A 21,424-nucleotide genomic window follows, 5' to 3' on the forward strand; every position below is an offset into this window, starting at 1 on the left:
CCTCAGCCCCCATCCCTTTGCATTGGGTATCTGCACTTTGTGCCATGGTCCTTGGGTAACTAACTGGTCACAGTCCACTATGACTGGAGTGGCACAGCAGTGAGCTGTGGCCTCGCTCATGCACCTTCTTTTCCGCATGCAGCTACTGAGGGTGGGCGTGAGCGGCAGATGGGCTGCCGGGTGAGGCCTTCAGCCTCTGCCTTTCCTGGGAACTATTTGAAGGACCTCAGTGTTGAACACCAGGCCACATACCTGAACTTCTTGTTGGAGGACATCCATGTTACTGGGCATGGTGGTACATGAAGGTGGAGGCCTTTGATGGGGCGTCCCACCCTGAGCAGAGTCTGCAGGTTGCTGGAGGGAGTGTGGCCAGGCCATACCTTACTGTGGCCTGGCACACATGGCTGGTGCCTTGTAGATTTGTCTGTGTGCTGGAAAATCCATACTTGATCATTCCTGTGTGTACTTTATTCACATTTTAACTCCTCTGATATAAGGGTGTTTTTAAAAATTGCTGAGCCGTGGTGGAAGTGGCCATGCTTTTGTTTCTTAGTGGCATATAAAATAATAGCAGGACAGCTGAGACTCACTGTGTGGGAGAGCAGCGTCTCTCATCTGGTGCCTGCAGGGCTGATGGCAGAGTCCAGTTCCTTGTGTGACTCATGATGCTTCTACTACAACCTGCTGTGTAGGAGACAGACATTGTCAGCTCAGGTGTGAAGGGGGCAGGAGGATACTCGCCAGTGCAGGGGCCCAATCAGATGGATGACATCCAATCTATATTTGGGGGCATACGATAGCAGGAATCCACTTAGCCATAGGGCTGGGCCAGCAGCAGCCTGAGCAGGGGTGCTTGCTAACTCAGACAGGGGGGCACCCCAGCTCAGCCGTTTGCTGTCTCTGTCCATGTGGGTTAGGGGTGTCACCGCTGTGAACCTCGTTATCCCATTGATACAATGGGCATCATGTTTCCCCCTGACCAAGTGGTCCATGGCAGGTGCCTGGCATCCAGTGGGCACTTCTTTCAGGTCGTGCAGCACAGCACGCCAGCCAGCTACCCTGGAGCTTGTGATGGAATCTGAGCTTCAGTTTTCTCTTCTTTTGTTTTATTATTATTATTTTTTGAAACAGAGTCTTGCTGTGTCACTCAGGCTGGAGTGCAGTGGCGCCATCTCTGCTCACTGCAACCTCCACCTCCCAGATTCAAGTGATTCTTCTGCCTCAGCCTCCCAAGTAGCTGGGATTACAGGTGCTCGCCACCACTCCCGGCTAATTTTTGTATTTTTAACAGAGACAGGGTTTTGCCATGTTGGCCAGGCTGGTCTCAAACTCTTGACCTCAGGTGATCCTGAGAGGTGAAGCCAGCTGGACTTCCTGGGTTGAGTGGGGACTTGGAGACTTTTTGTGCCTAGCTAAATGACTGTAAGTACACCAATCAGCACTCTGTGTCTAGCTAAAGGATTGTAAACACACCAATCAGCACTCTGTAAAAACGCACCAATCAGCACTCTGTAAAATGGACCAATCAGCACTCTGTAAAGTGGACCAATCAGCAGGATGTGGGCAGGGCCAAATAAGAGAATAAAAGCTGGCCGCCGGAGGCCACAGACAACTGAGCTCGAGTGCCTTTGCGGTGTGTGGAAGCTTCGTTCTTTTGCTCTTCATAATAAATCTTGCTGCTGCTCACTCTTTTGGTCTACACTACCTTTAAGAGCTGTAACACTCACTGCGAAGGTCTGGGGCTTCACTTCTGAAGTCAGCGAGACCACAAACCCACCGGAAGGGAGAAACTCTGGACACATCTGAGCATCTGAAGGAACAAACTCCAGACACACCATCTTTAAGACCTGTAACACTCACCGTGAGGGTCCATGCCTTTATTCTTGAAGTCAGTGAGACCAAGAACCCACCAGAAGGAATAAATTCTGGACACAATCTGCCCGCCTCAGCCTCCCAAAGTGCTGGGATTACAGGCATGAGCCACCACGCCCAGCCTTCCGTTTTTTCTTCTATGAAACAGGGATACTACCATGTCTTCTGGGGCGCTGGCTGTCCTTGCTGACTGTGCTAGTGGGCACAGGCCTGCCAGAAAGGGCCAAGAGAGCACATGATACTAGGTGTCCTGCAAGGGAAGCTAGAACTGCTGGTGCCCCACTTCAAGTCTGCCCACTCACATGGTGCCCTGCAAGAGCCTCAGTGAAATAGGCTTGTCCTTGGATGATTCATCTCCTTCATGGGAAGCCCGAGGAGCCTTGTGGTTGGCGGAGAACCAGGTGGGGCTTTGAGGAGGTGATTTGCCACAGAAGATGAACTTGAGCCCCTACCCTCCACCTCAGCCCTACATCACATCCTGACCGCCCTCTGCTTTTTCAGTGTCTAGTTGAGATCCCCCCTGACCTAGCCCTGCTGCTGCTGAGTAAAGGGCCAAGCTGGAAGGCTGCCAGGTCCTACAGCTCCAATATGAGTGGACCCACAATGGCCTGTGGCGGAGTCTGGGGGCCCACCAGTGCCGTAGGTGGAGATTTGTGATGGGGCCAGGTCACCATTCTGCTCTGCATCCATGGTGGCAGGTACTGGGGACCTTGCTTCCTGTCTGGGTCAGAATCTTTGGTGACAGTGAGTGCTCTAGCACAAAAGGTAAAGAGAAGGAGAAAGAAGATACTCTGAAGTGATAAGCCATAGAGGGGTCATTAGAACCCTTTTAGTCAGTAGACCCCATCGGGCCCCACATTTTTGCCAAGTCACCCAAACCCAGCAGTGCTGGAGGCTCCAATGGTGACCACCCTGGGCTCCCAGCATGGCTTTAGCTCCAGCTGTGCCCTGTGCACAGCCCAGGACCCCCCCACACTCATGCGGACACATTCATCACCACTGGCTTAGTTCATGCCCATCTGGCTTACATGCTCCCTGAACAGAGCTGTGTTCAGGCCCTGGACATCGATGCCACAGTCATCAGGCCACCAAATGACATCACTGGGGCCGGGCGTGGTGGCTCACGCCTATAATCCCAGCACTTTGGGAGGCCGAGGCGGGGGGATCACGAGGTGAGGAGATCGAGACCATCCTGGCTAATATGGTGAAACCCCGTCTCTACTAAAAATACAAAAATTAGCCGGGTGTGGTGGCGGGTTCCTGTAGTCCCAGCTACTTGGGAGACTGAGGCAGGAGAATGGTATGAACCCAGGAGGCAGAGCTTGCAGTGAGCCAAGATCGTGCCACTGCACTCCAGCCTGGGTGACAGAGCGAGACTCTGTCTCAAAAAAAAAAAAAAAAACACAAAAAACAATGACATCGCCCAGCAAGAGAATGGTGGCAAACCAGTGGGGAAAGTGCTGAGAGACACAGCAGCCTGGCTAGATCTCGAGACCCAGGAGCACAGGCACAGGGTCCACCCAGAGTGGTCCACTCTCTGCATGGGCTGACCTTCGGGTCTCACCCAGGGTCTGAGCACCACAGTGTTTCAGCTCAGAAGCTTTGGGGATGTCACAGGATGTGCTGTCCAGTTGGTTATGGCTCAGGCTGAGGCTTCAAAGGAAGGCTGGGGTAATCTTGCTTGGGTGGAAGCATACTGTGGTGTTCAGTTTTGCTGTTGAGCTTCATTCTGGCTGATTACACTTCATTCATTCATTCAGCAGATACTGGTTGAGTGTGGACCCTGCATCAGATACTGGTGTGGTTGCTGGGTTGAGGCAGGAAACCCTGAGACTAGCCTCTTAAGAAATGGTCGCTGTGTCAGTGCTGGGGGACAAAATACCTCAGGGATGGGAGGAGGCACCTTCACGGGCCATTGAGTCTTATAGAGGGTAGTCGTGGCAGGCTTCAGTAGTAAAGTGCCATTTGAGCAAAAACTGGAAGGAGCCCTGGGGTATCTGGAGACAGGGACAGGAACTGACCCTCAGGTTTGCTCCACGCAGGTTGCCAACGTTGAGCTCTGTTACAGAGCCCTGCAGTTCTATTTGGATTACAAACCACTGCTCATCAATGACTTGCTGCTGGTGCTGTCACCCCGGCTGGACCACACCCGGACAGTCAGTTTCTTTTCAAAGGTGAGTCAGCAAAAACCCCAGGTAGAAGAGTGTACTGGGCTAGCTCTAACAAAGTCATCTGAATGATAGCACCTTGATAAAGAGCTTTTGAAATGACCCACAGCTAACTTGAAGATTCACCAGTGTATCAAACTGTTTTAGATTTCAGACACAGGAATACCTCCCGTATCATGCTTCACTTTATTGTGCTTCTCAAATTCTGTGTTTTTTAAAAGATTAGAGGTTTGTGGCTGGGTGTGGTGGCTCACACCTGTAATCCCAGCACTTTGGAGGCCGAGGTGGGCAGATCATGAGGTCAGGAGATCGAGACCATCCTGGCTAACACGGTGAAACCCCGTCTCTACTAAAACTACAAAAATTAGCCGGGTGTGGTGGCAGGCGCCCGTAGTCCCAGCTACTCGGGAGGCTGAGGCAGGAGAATAGTGTGAACCCAGGAGGCAGAGCTTGCAGTGAGCCGAGATTGCACCACTGCACTTCAGCCTGGGCAACAGAGCAAGACTCTGTCTCAAAAAAAAAAAAAAAAAAAAGATTGGAGGTTTGTAACCCTCATTGATCAAGTCTGTCAGCCATTCTTCCAACAGCATGTGCTCACTTCGTGTCTCTGTGTCACAGTTTAGGATTTCGCACAATACCTCAAATTTTCTCATTATATATGTTATGGTGATCTATGATCAGTGATCTTTTTTTTTTTGAGACAGTCTTGCACTGTTGCCCAGATGGGAGTGCAGTGGCATGATCATAACTCACTGCAACCTTGAACTCCGGGCCTCAAGCAGTCTTCACACCTTGGCCTCCTGCAGTGCTGGGATTATAGACTTGAGCCAGTGCACACAACCAGCAATCTTTGATGTTACTATTGTAATTGTTTTGGGATGCCACAAACCATGCCCCTATAAGAAGGGGAACTTAATAGATAAATGTTGTATGTGTTCTAACTGCTCCACTGACTGGCCGTGCCCTGGCCCCTCTTCCTTTCCTTGGGCCTCCCTATTCCTTGAGACACAACAACATTGAAATTAGGCTGATTAATGGCCGGGCATGGTCGCTTACGCCTGTAATCTCAACACTTTGGGAGGCTGAGGCGGGTGGATGACCAAAACGGATAGATCACCCGAGGTCAGGAGTTCAAGAGTAGCCTGGCCAACATGGTGAAACCCCGTCTCTACTAAAAATACAAAAATTAGCCAGGCGTGGTGACAGGCACCTGTAGTCCCAGCTACTTGGGAGGCTGAGACAGGAGAATCGCTTGAACCCAGGAGGTTGCAGTGAGCTGAGATCGCACCACAGCACTCCAGCCTGGGCAACAGAGAGAGAGACTCCATCTCAAAAAAATAATAAATTATTGTGCATTTCAAAATAGCTAAAGGAGAAGATTTGAAATGTTCCCAACACAAAGAAATGATAAATGCTTAAGGTGATGGACATCCTAATTGCCCTGATTTGATCATTCCACATGTGTATATGTATCAAAATATTACATATGCCCAATAAATATGCACAACTATCATGTATCAATAAAAAGTTGGAAATAAATAAGTAAAGACACCAGTATATAAGGAAAATATTCGTATATTAACAGAAATTTGGAAGAAGTGGATTCCAACCCTCATGGATGACTTTGGGGGTTCAGGACTTCAGTGGAGAAAGTCACTGCAGATGCGGGGGAAACAGCAGGAGAACTAGAATTAGAAGTGGAGGCCGGGCGCGGTGGCTCAAGCCTGTAATCCCAGCACTTTGGGAGGCCGAGACGGGTGGATCACGAGGTCAGGAGATCGAGACCATCCTGGCTAACACGGTGAAACCCCGTCTCTACTAAAAAATACAAAAAACTAGCCGGGCGAGATGGCGGGCGCCTGTAGTCCCAGCTACTCGGGAGGCTGAGGCAGGAGAATGGCGTAAACCCCGGAGGCGGAGCTTGCAGTGAGCTGAGATCCGGCCACTGCGCTCCAGCCCGGGCGACACAGCGAGACTCCGTCTCAAAAAAAAAAAAAAAAAAAAAAAGAAGTGGAGCCTGAAGAAGGGACTGAATTGCTGTAATCTTAGGATCCAACTTGAACAGATGAGGAGTTCTTAGGGATTGCTTCTTAGGGATGAGCAAAGAAGTGGTTTCTTAAGATAGAATCTCCTCCTGGGACAGACGCTGTGAACATTGTTGAAATGACTACAAGGGATTTAGAATAGTGCATGAACCTAGTTGATGAAGCAGCAGCAAGTTTGGAGAGGACTGAGATCAATTCTGAAAGATGTCCTACTGTGAGTGCAGTGCTGTCAAAGAGCATTGCATGCTGCACAGCAATCAGTTTGTCTGTTTTGTTGGTTTTGTTTTATGCAACGCAAGTCTAGAGTGGTCTTACATAAAGGGAAGAGTCAGTCAGTGAGGCAAACCTCATTGATGTCTTATTTTAAGAAATCGCTGGCCAAGCGCAGTGGCTCACGCCTGTAATCCCAGCACTTTGGGAGGCCGAGGTGGGTGGATCACGAGGTCTGGAGTTCGAGACCAGCCTGACCAACGTGGTGAAACTTTGTCTCTACTAAAAATACAAAAATTAGCCAGGCACGGTGGGCGCACACCTGTAATCCCACGTACTCAGAAGGCTGAGGCAGGAGAATCACTTGAACCCAGGAGGCAGAGATTGCAGTGAGCTGAGATCACGCCACTGCACTCCAGCCTAGGCGACAGAGCAAGACTCCTTTTGCCCAAAAAAAAAAAAAAAAAAAAGGAAAGAAAGAAGTTGCTGGCTGGGCACAGTGGCTCATGCCTATAATCCTAGCAATTTGGGAGGCAGAGGCGGGCAGATCACCTGAGGTCAGGAGTTCAAGACCAGCTTGGCCAACATGGCGACACCCTGTGTCTACTAAAAATACAAAAATTAGCCGGGCATGGTGGCATGTGCCTGTTAATCCCAGCTACTCGGGAGGCTGAGGCAGGAGAATCGCTTGAACCCGGGGGCTGGAGGTTGCAGCGAGCTGAGATCAGATCACTTCACTGCAGCCGGGGCGAAAGAGCAAAACTCTGTCTCAAAAAAAAAGAGGCCGGGCGCCGTGGCTCACACCTGTGATCCCAACATTTGGGAGGCTGAGGTGGGTGGATTACAAGGTCAGGAGTTTGAGACCAGCCTGGCCAATATGGTGAAACCCTGTCTCTACTAAAAATACAAAAATTAGCCAGGCATGGTGGCGGGCACCTATAATCCCAGCTACTCAGCAGGCTGAGGCAGGAGAATCACTTGAAACTGGGGTGGGGTGGAGGTTGCAGTGAGCTGAGATCAGACCACTTCACTCCAGCCTGGAGGACAGAGCAAGACTCCATCTCAAAAAAAAAAAAAAAAAAAAAAGAAATTGCCACAGCCTCTCCAGCCTTCAGCAGCCACCACTTGGATGAACCAGCAGCCATCAACACTGAGGCAAGACCCTCCACAGCAGAAAGCTTACAACTCACTGAAGGCTCAGATGATTGTTAGCATTCTTTAGTGCTAAAATATTTTTAATTAAGGTGTATACTCTGTTTTTGTAGACATAATGCTGTTACACACTTAATAGGCTACAACATAGTATAAACATTAATTGGCCAGGCGCGGTGGCTTACGCCTGTAATCCCAGCACTTTGGGAGGCCAAGGTGGGCGGATCACGAAGTCAGGAGATCGAGAGCATCCTGGCTAACAGGGTGAAACCCCATCTCTACTAAAAATACAAAAAGAAATTAGCCGGGCATGGTGTCGGTTGCCTGTAGTCCCAGCTACTCAAGAGGCTGAGGCAGGAGAATAGCATGAACCCAGGAGGCGGAGCTTGCAGGGAGCTGAGATTGCGCCACTGCATTCCAGCTTGGGCGACAGAGCGAGACTCCGTCTCAAAACAAAAACAAAAAAAATTAATATGACTCTTTTATTGTGACATTCACTTTATTATGGTGGTCTGGAACCAAACCCCAGTGTCTGTGAGGTGTGAATGTCTCTGGTGACATTGGCGTCCACTGAATCACCCAGACAGTCCTCTTTGTGTGAGTATAGGTCTTTTGGTTCTAGGTGTCCAGAAGGTGCCTTTGAATGGTCCAGAGCTGGACCATTCAAGTGGATGGCACGCACATGCCCACCTGTACCCCTGCCTAGTGTCCCCATAACAAGCTTGGCCAAGTGCCTTGACAGTTACCCCAACTTGTTAGGCAGGTCAGCTGCCCCTGGTGAAGCCTTACCTGCGGTCAGTCCAGAGCCACAACAACAAGAGTGTGAATGAGGCACTCAACTACCTGCTGACAGAGGAGGAGGACTATCAGGTGGGTGTGCAGGAGGGAGCCCTGTCCTGGGTGGGCTGGGCTTCTCCCCTGCAACTGCCATTCTGTTCTCAAAGCAGGCTGCCTTTGCACAGGAAAGTATGCAGGCCTCACAGGACACCAGTGGATGTATGGGTAGGGGCCCTTCTAAGGCCGTGGTGATAGCAGCAGCCATCAAGTAACACAAGGTGTCTGCTCCATGTGTAGGCAGCCCATGTCACAGTGTCTCATCCCTCACAGAAAGGCTGTCTTCCTAGGGCTTAAGGGCATCTATCGATGCCTATGACAACTTTGACAACATCAGCCTGGCTCAGCGGCTGGAGAAGCATCAGCTGATGGAGTTCAGGCGCATTGCAGCCTATCTGTACAAGGGCAATAACTGGTGGGCCCAGAGTGTGGAGCTCTGCAAGAAGGATCATCTCTACAAGGTTGGTGGCCCGGGCCCCTGTTTCCTCCCACCTTCCTGCCTTGGTATACTTCCTGATGCTTTGGGGGTCACACCCCTTCCCTCTTGTTCCTGAGACCTGGCTCTGAGCTTCACCAGGGGATCCTCATGGTGGGTAGGGGGATTGGCATTAAGGGGAGACCATATTTAGAACATAGGGTAAGAATTGGGAGTGAGTTAGAACCCCTTAAAAACTGTTTGCATTGAAAGACTTACAGAGTCTTAGGGAGTTGATTCTTTTCACGACAGTTACGTGTGAGTTTCACTCTACCAAAACACAGTGTGGCAAGATTCACTTTTTGACACCTACTTTACTTCCTATAAAGATTTGGGAACTTACCTGTAATCTCAGCACTTTGGGAGGTTGAGGTGGGCGGAGTGCTTGAACCCAGGAGTTTGAGACCAGCCTGGGTGACATGGCAAGACCCCGTCTTTACAAAAAATTAGCCAGGTGTAATGATGGACATCTGTGGTACCAGCCATTCGGGTGGCTGAGAAGGGAGGATCACTTGAGCTCAGGAGTCAGAGGCTACAGTGAGCTATGATCACACCACTGCTCCGTAGGCAAGAGTGAGACCCTGTCTCCAAAAAAAAAAAAGATTTGAGGAATTTAAAAGCCTAAATTAAAATCACATTCAAAGGCCAAGCGTGGTGGCTCATGCCTGCAATCCCAGCACTTTGGGAGGCCAAGGTGGGCAGATCATTTGAGGTCAGGAGTTCAAGACCAGCCTGGCCAATGTGGTGAAACCCCATCTCTACTGAAAATACAAAAGTTAGCCAGGTGTAGTGGTGTACTCCTGTAATCCCAGCTACTTGGGAGGCTGAAGCAGGAGAATCGCTTGAACCCGGGAGGCAGAGGTTGCAGTGAGCAGAGATCGTGCCACTCCACTCCATCCTGGGTGACAGAGTGAAACTGTCCCTGAAAAAAAAAAAAAGGAAAAAAATAAATAAATCACATTCAAAACATTTGTTTCAAAGCTGGGTATAGTCCTGTGCACCTGTAGTCCCAGCTGCTTTAGAGGCTGAGGTGGGAGGACCACTTGAGAGGAAAAACAAACAGTGTGTTTTTCTACTGGTGAGAGGTTTCTTAGTATCATTCTCAGACCAGTTCTCAGACCAGGATCCAGGCATCTGCTGGACAGGTTGGGCTGCCTGGAAGAACCACCAAGACCCCGAAGGCATTAGCATCCTCTGCTTGGCCTGAACATCTCCCTGGGGGTGAGGTGGAGTTGTACAAGAGGGCCTTGTCTGTGCTGTGTTACGCAGCTGAGCCAATTCCCAAGGGCCCCTTGTGCCCAGAGACTCTGGACTTGACCTGAGGGTGTTACTTATGGAGTTGGCCTTGGGCATTCCTGAGTATCTTCCCAGGACACATGGACACCTGCCACCTCTTGTCTAGCACAGGGGCTTCATTCTCATGGCTCCTGGGCTGTGCCTGTTGGCTGGGACTCCATGGAGGCCTGTGATCCCTGGAATCAGTGTTGCATTGAGTTTCACCCTAAGTTGTCACCTCCAGTGTTTTGGACTGTTCTGTGACATCTAGCCATTGGTGACAGTGCTTGTGGTCCTTCCTGAGGTGCCCAAAGAGCCCCTGCAGAGGGAATGGAGAGGAAAAGCTGCTGAGGCTCTGAGACAGCACCTGGAAGTCTCTGGACCTGGCTGCTGGGAGGAGACAGCTGGGTTCAGACGCACCTGAGGAAAGGCTGCCTTTGGCTGGCTGATCACAGCCACTCTGTCCTACCCATGTGGTCCCTGTCAGGGGCTTAAACACACAGCCTCCTCAACACTCAGGCAGTGATGAGTGAGCAGGACTGTCAGTGCTGCCAGAGGCCTACTGGCCTTGCCAGCCACCCACTCCAAGCCACGTGGGTCCAGAAGAGAGTCTAGACGACACAAAGCCACAGATAGAAAGTGGCCGAGCACACGGCCGGGCATGGTGACTCACGCCTGTAATCCCAGCACTTTGGGAGGCCGAGGCGGGCAGATCGTGAGGTCAGGAAATCGAGACCATCCTGGCTAACATGGTGAAACCCCGTCTCTACTAAAAATACAAAAAATTAGCCAGGCGTGGTGGCAGGCGCCTGTAGTCCCAGCTACTCAGGAGGCTGAGGCAGGAGAATGGCAAGAACCCGGGAGGCGGAGCTTGCGGTGAGCTGAGATCCCACCATTGCAATCCAGCCTGGGCGACAGAGTGAGACTCCATCTCAAGAAAAAAAAACAACAAAAAAAGAAAGTGGCGGAGCATGCTTCCCCCAGAACAGTGGCTGTCAGCCAGGAGTGCCTGTGGCCCCAGGGAATGATTGGTTGTCACAGCTTGGGGTGTGGTGCTATGTATAGGAGGTAGAGGCAGGGATGAGGCCTATAAGCCCCAATGCGCAGGCGGCCCTGCAGACTTCCCAAGGTCAGCCCTGCCGCTGGAGGAGCCTGCCCTGAGGCCAGAGCTGAAGCCTCCTGGAGTCTTCCTGGAGGGGTGGCCAGGTCACAGTGTGTCCAGTCAGGACCAAGCCAGCCAGCAACAGAAAAATGTATTTCCAGATGACAGAAGTAGAATCTAAATGAAAGCTCGGTCAGTGGGGCCCTCCCACACTCACCAGTGAAGAGCGGGGGCCTGCGGAAGTACAGGTGTAGACTGGAGAGCTGGATGCAGGGACGGGGACCAGGATCAGGCTGCCCAGAGTGGCATGAGCCAGGGTGGTTATGAGAGAGGAGGGTGTGGGAGAGTCTGACTCGAGCCAGCTCCAGGCCACAGGAGCAGGGCATTGACTGGGAGCTTCCTGGGGGCTGCTGCTACTGGAAGTCCTCTGGGAAGCCAGTGAGACAGTCCCCAAGGCCCACAGAAGAGGAACAGCAGTGCCCACTTCAGGCACATGTGGAAGACAAGTCAGCAAGGGTAGGCTGGGCCACTGGAGGGCACAGCAGGGAGACAGATGAGCGGGCATCACAGGTCCTCAAAGCGGCGACCCAAAGGCACCTGGAGCTCTCACCTGCGGGTCCGAATCCTGGTGCCTTTGTGGGAACAGTGTGGGGCAGGAGGCAGCGCTCTGTGAGCAGTGTGCCGGCAGGAGAGACTTCTCTACGGAGCCGGCTCAGCACATCGGGGCCATGCAGATGTGGGCACTGGGCGTCCTCAGGGACCTCCCAAATGGAACTCAGAGGTGTGTGCTGCAGGCGATGGCGGGGTGCGGAGCTGAGACCGCCACAGGGTATCCTGGAGAGCACAGGTCACAGTCAGTGGGTCATGGCCAACTCCAGGTGGCGTGGCCCTGGGCAAGTGACTACATGTTGGTCTCAGGTTCCTGGTCTCTGAAAGGGGTACTAATAGCCCCTGCCATAGAGGGCCATAGAGGGAGTCAGGTGATCCAGCACTTGCTGTGGGGCTAGAAAATAAGAGAATGGCCACAGGAAGTGCAGGCTTCCTCAGGACTGGTCAGGTGCAGGTGTTATTCTATGAATGATATTGTCTTAGACAAATACATTTGCAAGGATGAAAATAGCAGTTAGGGGTTTTTGAGCCACTTGAAAGAAAAGCACATTGCTGTTTCTAGAGCAGTAGCTGTACCCCTCCTAACTGCTCCCCTGGTATCACACGCTCCATGGGCCTGAGTGCAGCACACCTGCAACCCCTAAACCCCCATCAGTGCCTTCCTCAGAGCAGCCAGTGCATGCCCTCTGCCTTTGGGGCCAGAGTTCCTGTCTCCCAGGGCACCTGCACCTCCGTGAGCCACCTGTCCCCTCCACAGCCCCTGGAGGTGATACCTCCATTTCACCAGTGGGCAGCAGGGTGCAGGGAATGGCTCAGCCACAGGTCCAGACTTGCTCACAGCGCAGGAAGGCCTTTGTGGAGCCTGGTGCCACTCCCTGCCCTCCGGCCCACCTGCTACAGGCACAAGGCCTGTGCCTGCAGGACGCCCAAGCAACCATTTGCCTTGGCTGCAGGATGCCATGCAGCATGCTGCAGAGTCGCGAGATGCTGAGCTAGCCCAGAAGTTGCTGCAGTGGTTCCTGGAGGAAGGCAAGAGAGAGTGCTTTGCAGCCTCTCTCTTCACCTGCTATGACCTGCTTCACCCAGACATGGTGCTCGAGCTGGCTTGGAGGCACAATCTCGTGGACTTGGCCATGCCCTACTTCATCCAGGTGATGAGGGAGTACCTGAGCAAGGTAGGTGCCGGGCCGGCTGCAGCTCCCTGGCCCCTGTGTGGCACAGCCCACCCCTAGCAGTGACTCTGGCCGCAGGTCTTAAGGGTGGGCCCCTTTGAGGCCAACCCAGATTCCCCAGGTAGCCCTGGCCCGCCTTCAGGAGTGGCTGCTTTCCTTGATGCTCAAGTGGTTTTCTGCCCAACATTAAGCCCCTCCAGAAAATCATGGGGAGTGCCCACTGGCAGCAGCCCTCCTGCAGACTCCAGTTGTGCAGCTGTCGCAGTGTGCACACTGCTGGGAGCACAGCAGGCATGCTCGTCCCCAGCCCTGGACTTCATCAGGGTGACAGTGAGGTGGCTGGCAATCCCAGCTCCCCGTGGAGCTCCCAGTGGCATCTGGGGGTGCAGCTGTTAGCATACCTGTTGGTGGTAGCTGCGTTTTGCTGAACACATAGTAGGAGTATTCACAGATGCACTGAATCTTTCTAACGGCCATAGGGAGGATGACTCGCTGCCTCACTGAAGTGACAGTACCTGATTGTAAAACTCTCCCTTGGTGTTGAAGTCCTAGGAGTCCCTGCTGGGACCTAGCTTTAGCCACTGTCCAGAGACCTGTGTCAGCAGTGTCATCTGGTACAGTTTGTTGTTTCTAACACTGGAAAAGTCACCTCCAGTAGCATCTACTTGCCCATCTAACCTCCTTCAAGCCAGATGTAGACCCTTGGAAGGCACTCATGCTGAAATATCACTCAGTGGAGCAAGGGAAGGGAGGGGCCTCCCAGGTGAGTGGGAGGTAGGAGGGAAACAGGAAGGTGAGTTCATGCTGCCAGCTTTAGCCTGGAAGTGCCTGGAGGGCTGCCTGCCGCCTGCAGAGCCTCTAGGCGGCTGCCCAACACCTAGTGAAGGCCATCCCAGAGGCCATTCGAGGCCATCACCCTTCTGTAGGACAGTGTGACCCCATCCCATCTGCATAGCACGCCTGAGTGAGAAACTCCCTGATGACTGTCAAGGGGTGGGGAGGAAGGGACAGCCCTGGCCACATGGCCTGAGATGCATGGGCTGCCAGGGGACATGGACTGGTTGGATTGACAAGGGCCCTGGTTCCCCCACCACAGTGGATGGCAGCTCCCTGCAGGCAGCATGTGTGGTGTGTGGTTTGTGGTATGCAGTGTATGGTGTGCGTTGTGCAGTGTCTGGTGTGTGCCTGTGGAAGCTGCTTTCACCATGATGAGCGGGTTTTCCCGTCCCTCAGGTGTCTTTCCTGAAAGTAGTCTGTGTTCTGAGAACCAGCACAAGGAAAGAAGAATGTGCTTGAATCTCTTCCTGGGGGTAGAGGTCCGTGGGTTAGTGTCAGAGGAACTCAGGCTCACCAGGCCTCAGGGATGTCATCCTGTGAGGGTCAAAGTACTGTTGTGGGGATCCCCCAGGACTTTGAGGAGCACATTCCCTTTCTGTTGTGGATGATGGAGTTAGCAGCCACTATCACCTTGGTCTGCACTGTGGCTGCCCAGCCTTGGCCCAGGGTTCCCAGATTCCACTGGCCCTGGGAAGTGGTGGCTGCTGCAGCACCTGCCCTGCTGCTGCCCACCTATTTCTGCCCGGGCAGATGAGACGCCTGTCATGGGGAGAGTTCAAGGAGAGGAGGGGCTGGCAAGGGGTTTCCCAGTCAGTGGCGTGGGGTTGTGAGCTGATTGTCAGCTTGAGCTGGGGCCCAGCTAACTCCACACAGCAGTGCTGGGAGAATGAGGGCACAGACAAGAAGCACAGTCCCTTCCTGGTGGACAGCTGGGCCCAGGGCCTCGTGGCTCATCTGGGAAGCTCAAGGGCCATCCCTCTGAGATGCCCCCGGCACTCTCCCAGTTTAGGGAGGGTACAGGCCTAGCTCACCCCTCACCCTAGGTGTCAGCGAGTGTGCCCCCTGCTCCCTCCTCACTTCTCAGCCCCCCAGACCCCAGCTCATGGGGGCACATTCTTGTTTCTCTTTCTTACTCAGTGTGTTTGTGAGGGGATCTTAGCTGCACAGTTGCTGCCGCCCCTCCAGTGCAGTGCTGCCGCCTCACTCTCTGGCCATGGGTGGGGTCAGTGTCTGGTGAAGCCTCAGGGAAGAGTGAGGAGGCAGTTTGTCCTCAGTACTTCTCAGGTGAAGTGTCTAGGTGCCAGGTGACTTGTCTCTGAGAGCCACATGATCTCTCTGCTGGTTTGGAGGGGCGGGCAGACTAGACTGACTGGATTCAGCAGCAGGCAGTGTTCCCTGCACATCCCAGCCCTGCAAGTCAGTAAATGGCAGTGTCCCTGTATCCAGAGGAGGACTTGGCCCCCCATAAGCAGGCCACACTCACAGCCTGTAACAACTGACTGCCCCAGTCCCCACTGGGAAGCTCTGGGGGCCCCACCTTTTGCTCCATCTCAGCCCAGCTACTGAGGCTTCACCTCTCCATGCCTTGCTGCATTATAAAAGTGCATGGGGTGAGGACTGAGCCACTCCACCTCTGCCCATGTGCACCTCCTCCACTGTCATTCTCCTGGAGGCCCTGTGTCCTGACCTTCCACTCTACTTTCACCTAGAGGCCGGGACTGCACTCTGTCAAGCAGGTGCTCACATGCTCTCGCCTCCTTGCAGGTGGACAGACTGGATGCCTTGGAGAGTCTGCACAAGCAAGAGGAGCATGTGATGGAGCCGGCCCCTCTCATGTTTGGTAGGTGTCACCTGTAGCCCCCAACCCCCTGGGGAGGGAGAAGGGAGGGAGTCAAAGTCCCACTGCCCTTTCCTGGCTGGGCTTTGAATGAGGATGGGAATAGATGGGTGGGGGCTGGAAGGATCCCACTGGCTGCTGGGTGTGGAGATGTGTACGTCCAGGAATGTTGGCATGGCCACTGTCCTCCCTGCTGTAAGGGTGCCTGCCTTCCGATGGGGCTGCCTGCCTAGCTGTGAACTGCTGCTGTGTCCTGCTGGGCCTGGCCCCTGGGCAGCAAGGCTGTTGCTGGTGTGTGCTGGGAGGAACTTTGCACCTGAGAACCTGCCCAGGGCAGCCTGGCTGTCGAGCAGACTGGAGAGACTGTGGGGTGCTGGGACACTGCTGGGTCAACGCAGGCCTGAGGATGTGGTGTGAGTGTGTAGCATGCTGGTGGGTCTCAAGCCTCCTGCTGAGTGTGTCCCTCCACCATTAATGCCATTCTGGTTTTTTTAGATTTTGATGGGCATGAATGAGACCCAGCTGATTGCACTAAGTAAGTGTCCCATTTGGGGACTAGCTTATCCTCTAGCCAGGCCAGCTTCTCTGGCTGACCACACACTCCTTGCCTCTGGGTGCCTACTCTCTCGGTGCCTCAGCTTCTGGGTGGTAAGGGCTGGTCCTATAGACCCTGCTTCCTGGGCCCCAGCTACTCAGGGTAGCCAGGAGAGGACCCCCATGGGCAGGAAGAGCTCTGCTCATTGTGGGCTTTCCCCCTCTGCAGGCCAGCAGCTGAGGTTGATAGCAGGCCCTGCCAGCTTCCCCTATGGATATGCCTGTGCTCCCAACTTCACCAGCCTCCAATGTACAACTTCTGCGTGTAGTGGGCGCTGTCTCCACCCACTCTACCTGCAGAGTTACTAACTTCTCCAAGGAGTGTGTCACTCCAGCAGCACAGGGGACCGCAGTGGGAGGCAGGGACACCTGGACAATATTTATTTTTGGTGAAACCCAATGATGGCAACCTCTGAGCCATCCTAGAGCCTGGGGAGGCCAGGGTAGAGGCTGACAGCGCAAGACCATCTTCAGCCGCCAGCAGGGTCTGGACTCTGGGCCCTCCTGCTGGAGCCAGGGATTCCTCCTGGGCGCCCCCGACTGGCTGGAGCTGCCCCCTCCAGGCCAGTTTGAAGACTACGTGAACACGTCTTGTTTGGAGGTACCGGACCTCATAACAGGACTCTGAGCCTCCTGGCAATCTGAAATATTAAAGTCGGTTTATCCAGGCAAAGGTGCTCTGCTTGGTGCTGGTGTGGGTGGGAGGGACAGGGGCCAGTTTCCTAGGCCCCGCAGTCCATTAAAGATTTGCTGGGCCCTCTGGGGGTGTGGGACCTGCGCCCAGAGAAGCTGCCTAGGAGAATACAGCCGCTTGCATTTGGGGTCTTTCCGGACCTTGTTCGCTGAATGCAGGAACTCTAAATCCGGGAAAGGTGTGGGTGGAAACCGGCAGGTGAGTCCCAGCCCGTGGCCGCTGCGGGAGGGGGACCCGGCGGCGTAGCCCCTTCTCACTGGCCACCCGCCTTCCTCCTCCAGCTTCGAAACGTTAGAGTTCCTCAGGAACTGGGCTAGCCCCACGTGTTTTCGGGGAGGGTATGCCCCTGGCCTCCGGGATCCCCGGGGATCCCGCTGCTCTCGCCAGTCGCGCAGACCCGAGGCCCGCTTCCCTGCGGAGCGGCATACTGTGCACCTTGACCCATAGCTCGGGGCTGGGCCACGGCTCCGCTTCTCGCAGCCCCGCCTCCCGCAGCCCCGCCCCCGCCCCCGCCCCGCCGCTCGCGGTCGCCCAGAGACTCGGCCATTGGCTGCGCTTTGGCCCCGCCCCTACGCCTGCCTCGGCGCGCCCCGCCCCGGCCTCAGTTTCCCGGCCCGCTTGGGGCGGGCTGGGGGCGGGGCCCGACTCGGACCACGCGGGGCGGGACCTGGAGCTGACGCGGCCGCCCCGCCCCCGGGACCATAACCGGCCGCTGCCGCCACCGCGGACCGAGCGCGGAGTTCAGGAGGCTCGGACCCGAAGCCGCCACTGGGCGCCCGGCCTCCCGCCCGCCATGGCCGCGCCCCGCGCCCCGCGCGCTCTGGCGGCCGCCGCGCCTGCGTCCGGGAAGGCCAAGCTGACGCACCCGGGGAAGGCGATCCTGGCAGGTGGGCCCCTCCGGGATGCGGACCCCACTCCCGCCACGCTTCCGGGTGGGCCCGGGACACTGAGGCCCCGCCCCACTTCCGGGTTGGGCCCTGGGTTGGGAGTCGTGGGGGCGCGGTCCTGGTCCCCACCCCGCGCGCTGGGGCTAGCCCGCCTGCCGCCTGTCACCCCCGCGCCTCGCCGGGACAACGGGGTGGGGGCATGGAGTCGTGGGGCCCCAGCCCAGGTTCCCGCGACATTGGCGCGGCGGCCGCGCCGGGCAAAGTCCGGGACGGGGGAGGGGCCCGAGCGCCAGCGGCCGGGCGGGGGTCTGAGGAGCCGGTGCCCGGTCCCTGCAGGCGGCCTGGCGGGTGGCATCGAGATCTGCATCACCTTCCCCACTGAGTACGTGAAGACGCAGCTGCAGCTGGACGAGCGCTCGCACCCGCCGCGGTACCGGGGCATCGGTGAGGAGGGGGAGGCCGCGGCGCCACGGGGGGCGGGTACCCAGGGCGGCGGCACCGAGGGCAGTGGGGTCCTGACGGCCCCCTCCCGCAGGGGACTGCGTGCGGCAGACGGTCCGCAGCCATGGCGTCCTGGGTCTGTACCGCGGCCTCAGCTCCCTGCTCTACGGCTCCATCCCCAAGGCAGCCGTCAGGTGAGGCCCGGCCCGGGGCTGCTGCGGGAGGAGGGTCTCGGCCGCGGCAGCCCCTCTCACCCGCCTCCCGCCTCCAGGTTCGGAATGTTCGAGTTCCTCAGCAACCACATGCGGGATGCCCAGGGACGGCTGGACAGCACACGCGGGCTGCTGTGTGGCCTAGGCGCCGGCGTGGCCGAGGCCGTGGTGGTCGTGTGCCCCATGGAGACCATCAAGGTGGGGAAGGTCCTGGCGAGGACCCCGGACACGCAGGGAGTACGGAGACTGGCGGCCGCACTGGCCCGGTGCTCCAGGGGCAACCGGCAAGCTGGGGAGGGTCTCCTGGACGCGGGGTGACTGCGGGGCCTTGGAGCAGGACGCCTGCCACGAAGGGCCATCCGTGGAGGCTGAATCTATGCTAAAGGCAGCCTTATTTACAAAATGCTTTTATAAAGCAGAAAACAAAATTTCGCATTCACTGCGAAAACTGGAAAAGAGCGGCAAACGTAAAGGTAGAGGCGGCTCACCAGGGCTGCCCTGTGTCCCGGAGCATGGTCCGTGTGGGCTGCCCTGTGTCCCAGGGCATGGTCTGTGCGGGCTGCCCTGTGTCCTGGGGCATGGTCCGTGTGGGCGGCCCCGGGCGGCCTTGGCTACACTGCTTCTGGGGGAAGAGCTGCAGCCCCAGTTTCCTCCACCCTGGATGGGCCCTGGGCCTGCCTGCTAACCAGGACCCACTCAGGTGGCTGCCGAGAACCTGCGCTCTTGCTTCTCTCTCTCAGGTGAAGTTCATCCACGACCAGACTTCTCCAAACCCCAAGTACAGAGGATTCTTCCACGGGGTTAGGGAGATTGTGCGGGAACAAGGTGCGCCACTGGACCTTCCCGCTAGGGCTCAGGGACCTGGGCCAGGGTGGGAAGGGCCTGCACCTCCCATCCTGCCTTGGGCTCTGTGCAGCACCCACCCTCCACACACACCAATTCCCAGCCAGGGCCTGAGAGGCTGCAGGGCAAACCCGTGCCTGCCTTCCCCCAGGGCTGAAGGGGACGTACCAGGGCCTCACAGCCACCGTCCTGAAGCAGGGCTCGAACCAGGCCATCCGCTTCTTCGTCATGACCTCCCTGCGCAACTGGTACCGAGGTGTGTCTGCACCACAGGGCCCTGTCTCTGCACAGGGCCAACTGCTCTCCTCTCCTTGAGACCACCCCTGGGCGGCGGGCACCCACCTTTTGAGGTGCTGATCCAGGCTCCTCCCGGCACCCTCTGACCACACCTTACCCCTCATATCCAGGGGACAACCCCAACAAGCCCATGAACCCTCTGATCACTGGGGTCTTCGGAGCTATTGCAGGCGCAGCCAGTGTCTTTGGAAACACTCCTCTGGATGTTATTAAGACCCGGATGCAGGTGCGGGGACTGGGAATGCGATGGGAAGGGGGCACCGGGCCAGAGCTAGCTGCTGAGCCCCTGCCTGCTGATGTCCCGCAGGGCCTGGAGGCACACAAATACCGGAACACGTGGGACTGTGGCTTGCAGATCCTGAGGAAGGAGGGGCTCAAGGCGTGAGTAGGGGAGGGGCAGGGCTATTGTCCCCACCTCAGACCTTTCCGGGCCTACCTGGCCTTCCCACGCCCTATGCCGTCCCCTTCAGGCCTCTGTGCCTCCCCCTTCAGCATCTGGGGATTGCCCTGTGCAGGGACACTGCACTGACCTGCCTTCCTCTCCCCACCCCTCCTCCCACCCAGATTCTACAAGGGCACTGTCCCGCGCCTGGGCCGGGTCTGCCTGGATGTGGCCATAGTGTTTATCATCTATGATGAAGTGGTGAAGCTGCTCAACAAAGTGTGGAAGACAGACTAAGCCTAGAGAGGCTGCAAGGGGACCGCCCCAGGCACCTCCAGAGTGCCCCACCACCTTTGTCTCACATGATTCCAGTGCAGTAGTGCCAAAAGGCCCTTCCCACGTCCCTCGAGCTCTGTAGCCTGGTCTGTGCATTGTGGCTGTCAAGTCCATGTGTCCCCCCTGTGGTCTGACACCACCACTGTGTCCTGGTGTCTGGCCCAGCCATGGCTGGGTGTGCATCTGGCCTGTGACCCCGTGCCCACTTGTCCATGTGCATACTGTGAGCCCTGTGCCTGTGTTTCATGTTCTGTGTCATGTGACCTGTGCCCCGCCTCCCGGGGTGCCCGTGTGGCCTGGGTCCTCGGCCCTGTAGCCCTGGCCCGGTCCCAGTCCGGTGCCTTCCACCCTGCCCCGGCCTACCACAGCTGCCTCCGGGCCTCGGCCTGGCTTCACCGCATTCCAGGGGCTGCAGCCCCTCGCTTCTCCCGCCATTGGCCTTAACTGGCCCTCGGGCCCTCCCTCCGCCCGGGACAGGGTGGCACCCACCACTCTCAGGACCACCCTGCCAAGGCAGAATAAACCGGATCCTGTTGCAGTCTCCTGTCCTGTGCTTGTCCCTGTATGGGCCCATCTGTGCATGCGATTGGTGGCTGTGCCTCTGCAGGGGACCAGGCCACCTTCATCTGAGGACACTGCAGTAGGGGTACAGGGAAAGCCTAGTGTCCACCCAGGGAAGGGTAGCTGTGGCCACAGTGTTGGCTCCCTGAGAAGCCCAGCGCCAGGCCAAGAAGGATCTGGGCTGCACCCTGGCCTTCTCTGTGGCCTGTGGGCAAGATCCCATGATATGGGTAAAAGGGTGTGTTCACAAGGCCTCAGGGTGGCCTGGCAGAGAGCAGTGTTCAGAGCAGGGGGCTGGGCCCAGGAGATGGAGTCCCCAGGACGACTGCCTGCCCCTCACCCACAGGGAAGCTTAGGGAAGGGTTGGGTTGCCCAGGGCCCCTCCGGGGCATGCCCAGCTCCTGAGTGAGTGAAATGCGCTGCTTGTGGGGAGGAGGAGATGGGGGCATGCTGGGGCCTCTGAACTCCTGGTGGGGGTGTCTGGCCTCTGCTGCCCAAAGGCTCTGGGCAGGGGCCCTTCCTTGTTCCTTCACCGAGGCTGGGAGGCAGCTGCCCTGGGGCAACAGGGAGTGGGGCTGCCTGGCCAGGG

The 21,424-nt window shown here is 56.2% G+C and overlaps 2 protein-coding genes across 12 annotated transcripts in view; both read left to right on the forward strand.

Moving 5' to 3' along the window:
• Positions 1–16,855, forward strand: part of CLTCL1 (clathrin heavy chain like 1) — a 112,316-nt gene extending 95,461 nt beyond the window's left edge. For 4 of the 10 annotated variants that reach the window (XM_045364020.2, XM_045364022.2, XM_045364026.2 and 1 more), the window contains 6 exons: positions 3,915–4,046; positions 8,207–8,317; positions 8,572–8,742; positions 12,696–12,917; positions 15,516–15,591; positions 16,352–16,855. In XM_045364020.2, coding sequence (XP_045219955.2) covers positions 3,915–4,046; positions 8,207–8,317; positions 8,572–8,742; positions 12,696–12,917; positions 15,516–15,591; positions 16,352–16,491 — 852 coding nt within the window. In that variant the 3' untranslated portion in view covers positions 16,492–16,855. Of the gene's footprint in view, positions 1–2,373; positions 2,571–3,914; positions 4,047–8,206; positions 8,318–8,571; positions 8,743–12,695; positions 12,918–15,515; positions 15,592–16,083; positions 16,124–16,351 lie in introns of those variants that run through there. The other 6 variants (XM_005567993.4, XM_074004477.1, XR_012419014.1 and 3 more) reach the window with 5 other exon arrangements.
• Positions 16,856–17,606: 751 nt separating this feature from the next.
• SLC25A1 (solute carrier family 25 member 1) lies at positions 17,607–20,812 on the forward strand. 2 transcript variants are annotated; one of them, XM_005567997.4, is made up of 9 exons: positions 17,607–17,763; positions 18,100–18,207; positions 18,299–18,398; positions 18,476–18,614; positions 19,157–19,241; positions 19,411–19,515; positions 19,667–19,782; positions 19,864–19,937; positions 20,121–20,812. In XM_005567997.4, the coding sequence occupies exons 1-9, from the start codon at positions 17,670–17,672 to the stop codon at positions 20,233–20,235; spliced, it is 936 nt and encodes a 311-aa protein (XP_005568054.2). In that variant the 5' UTR covers positions 17,607–17,669; the 3' UTR covers positions 20,236–20,812. The 2 variants fall into 2 exon arrangements, with proteins under 2 accessions (XP_005568054.2, XP_045219962.1); XM_045364027.3 differs by lacking the exon at positions 18,299–18,398.
• The last annotated feature ends 612 nt before the right edge of the window (positions 20,813–21,424 follow it).

Source organism: Macaca fascicularis, chromosome 10 (assembly GCF_037993035.2).
Source record: "Macaca fascicularis isolate 582-1 chromosome 10, T2T-MFA8v1.1".
Lineage (NCBI taxonomy): Eukaryota > Metazoa > Chordata > Mammalia > Primates > Cercopithecidae > Macaca > Macaca fascicularis.

Excerpts from the sequence above, each read along its gene's own strand:
- SLC25A1 (XM_005567997.4), top strand. The coding sequence starts at position 17,670 with ATGGCCGCGCCCCGCGCCCCGCGCGCTCTGGCGGCCGCCGCGCCTGCG. Across the intron at positions 19,783-19,863 it reads TTATTAAGACCCGGATGCAG|GGCCTGGAGGCACACAAATA; the intron begins GTGCGGGGACTG and ends GATGTCCCGCAG. Across the intron at positions 19,938-20,120 it reads AGGAAGGAGGGGCTCAAGGC|ATTCTACAAGGGCACTGTCC; the intron begins GTGAGTAGGGGA and ends CCTCCCACCCAG.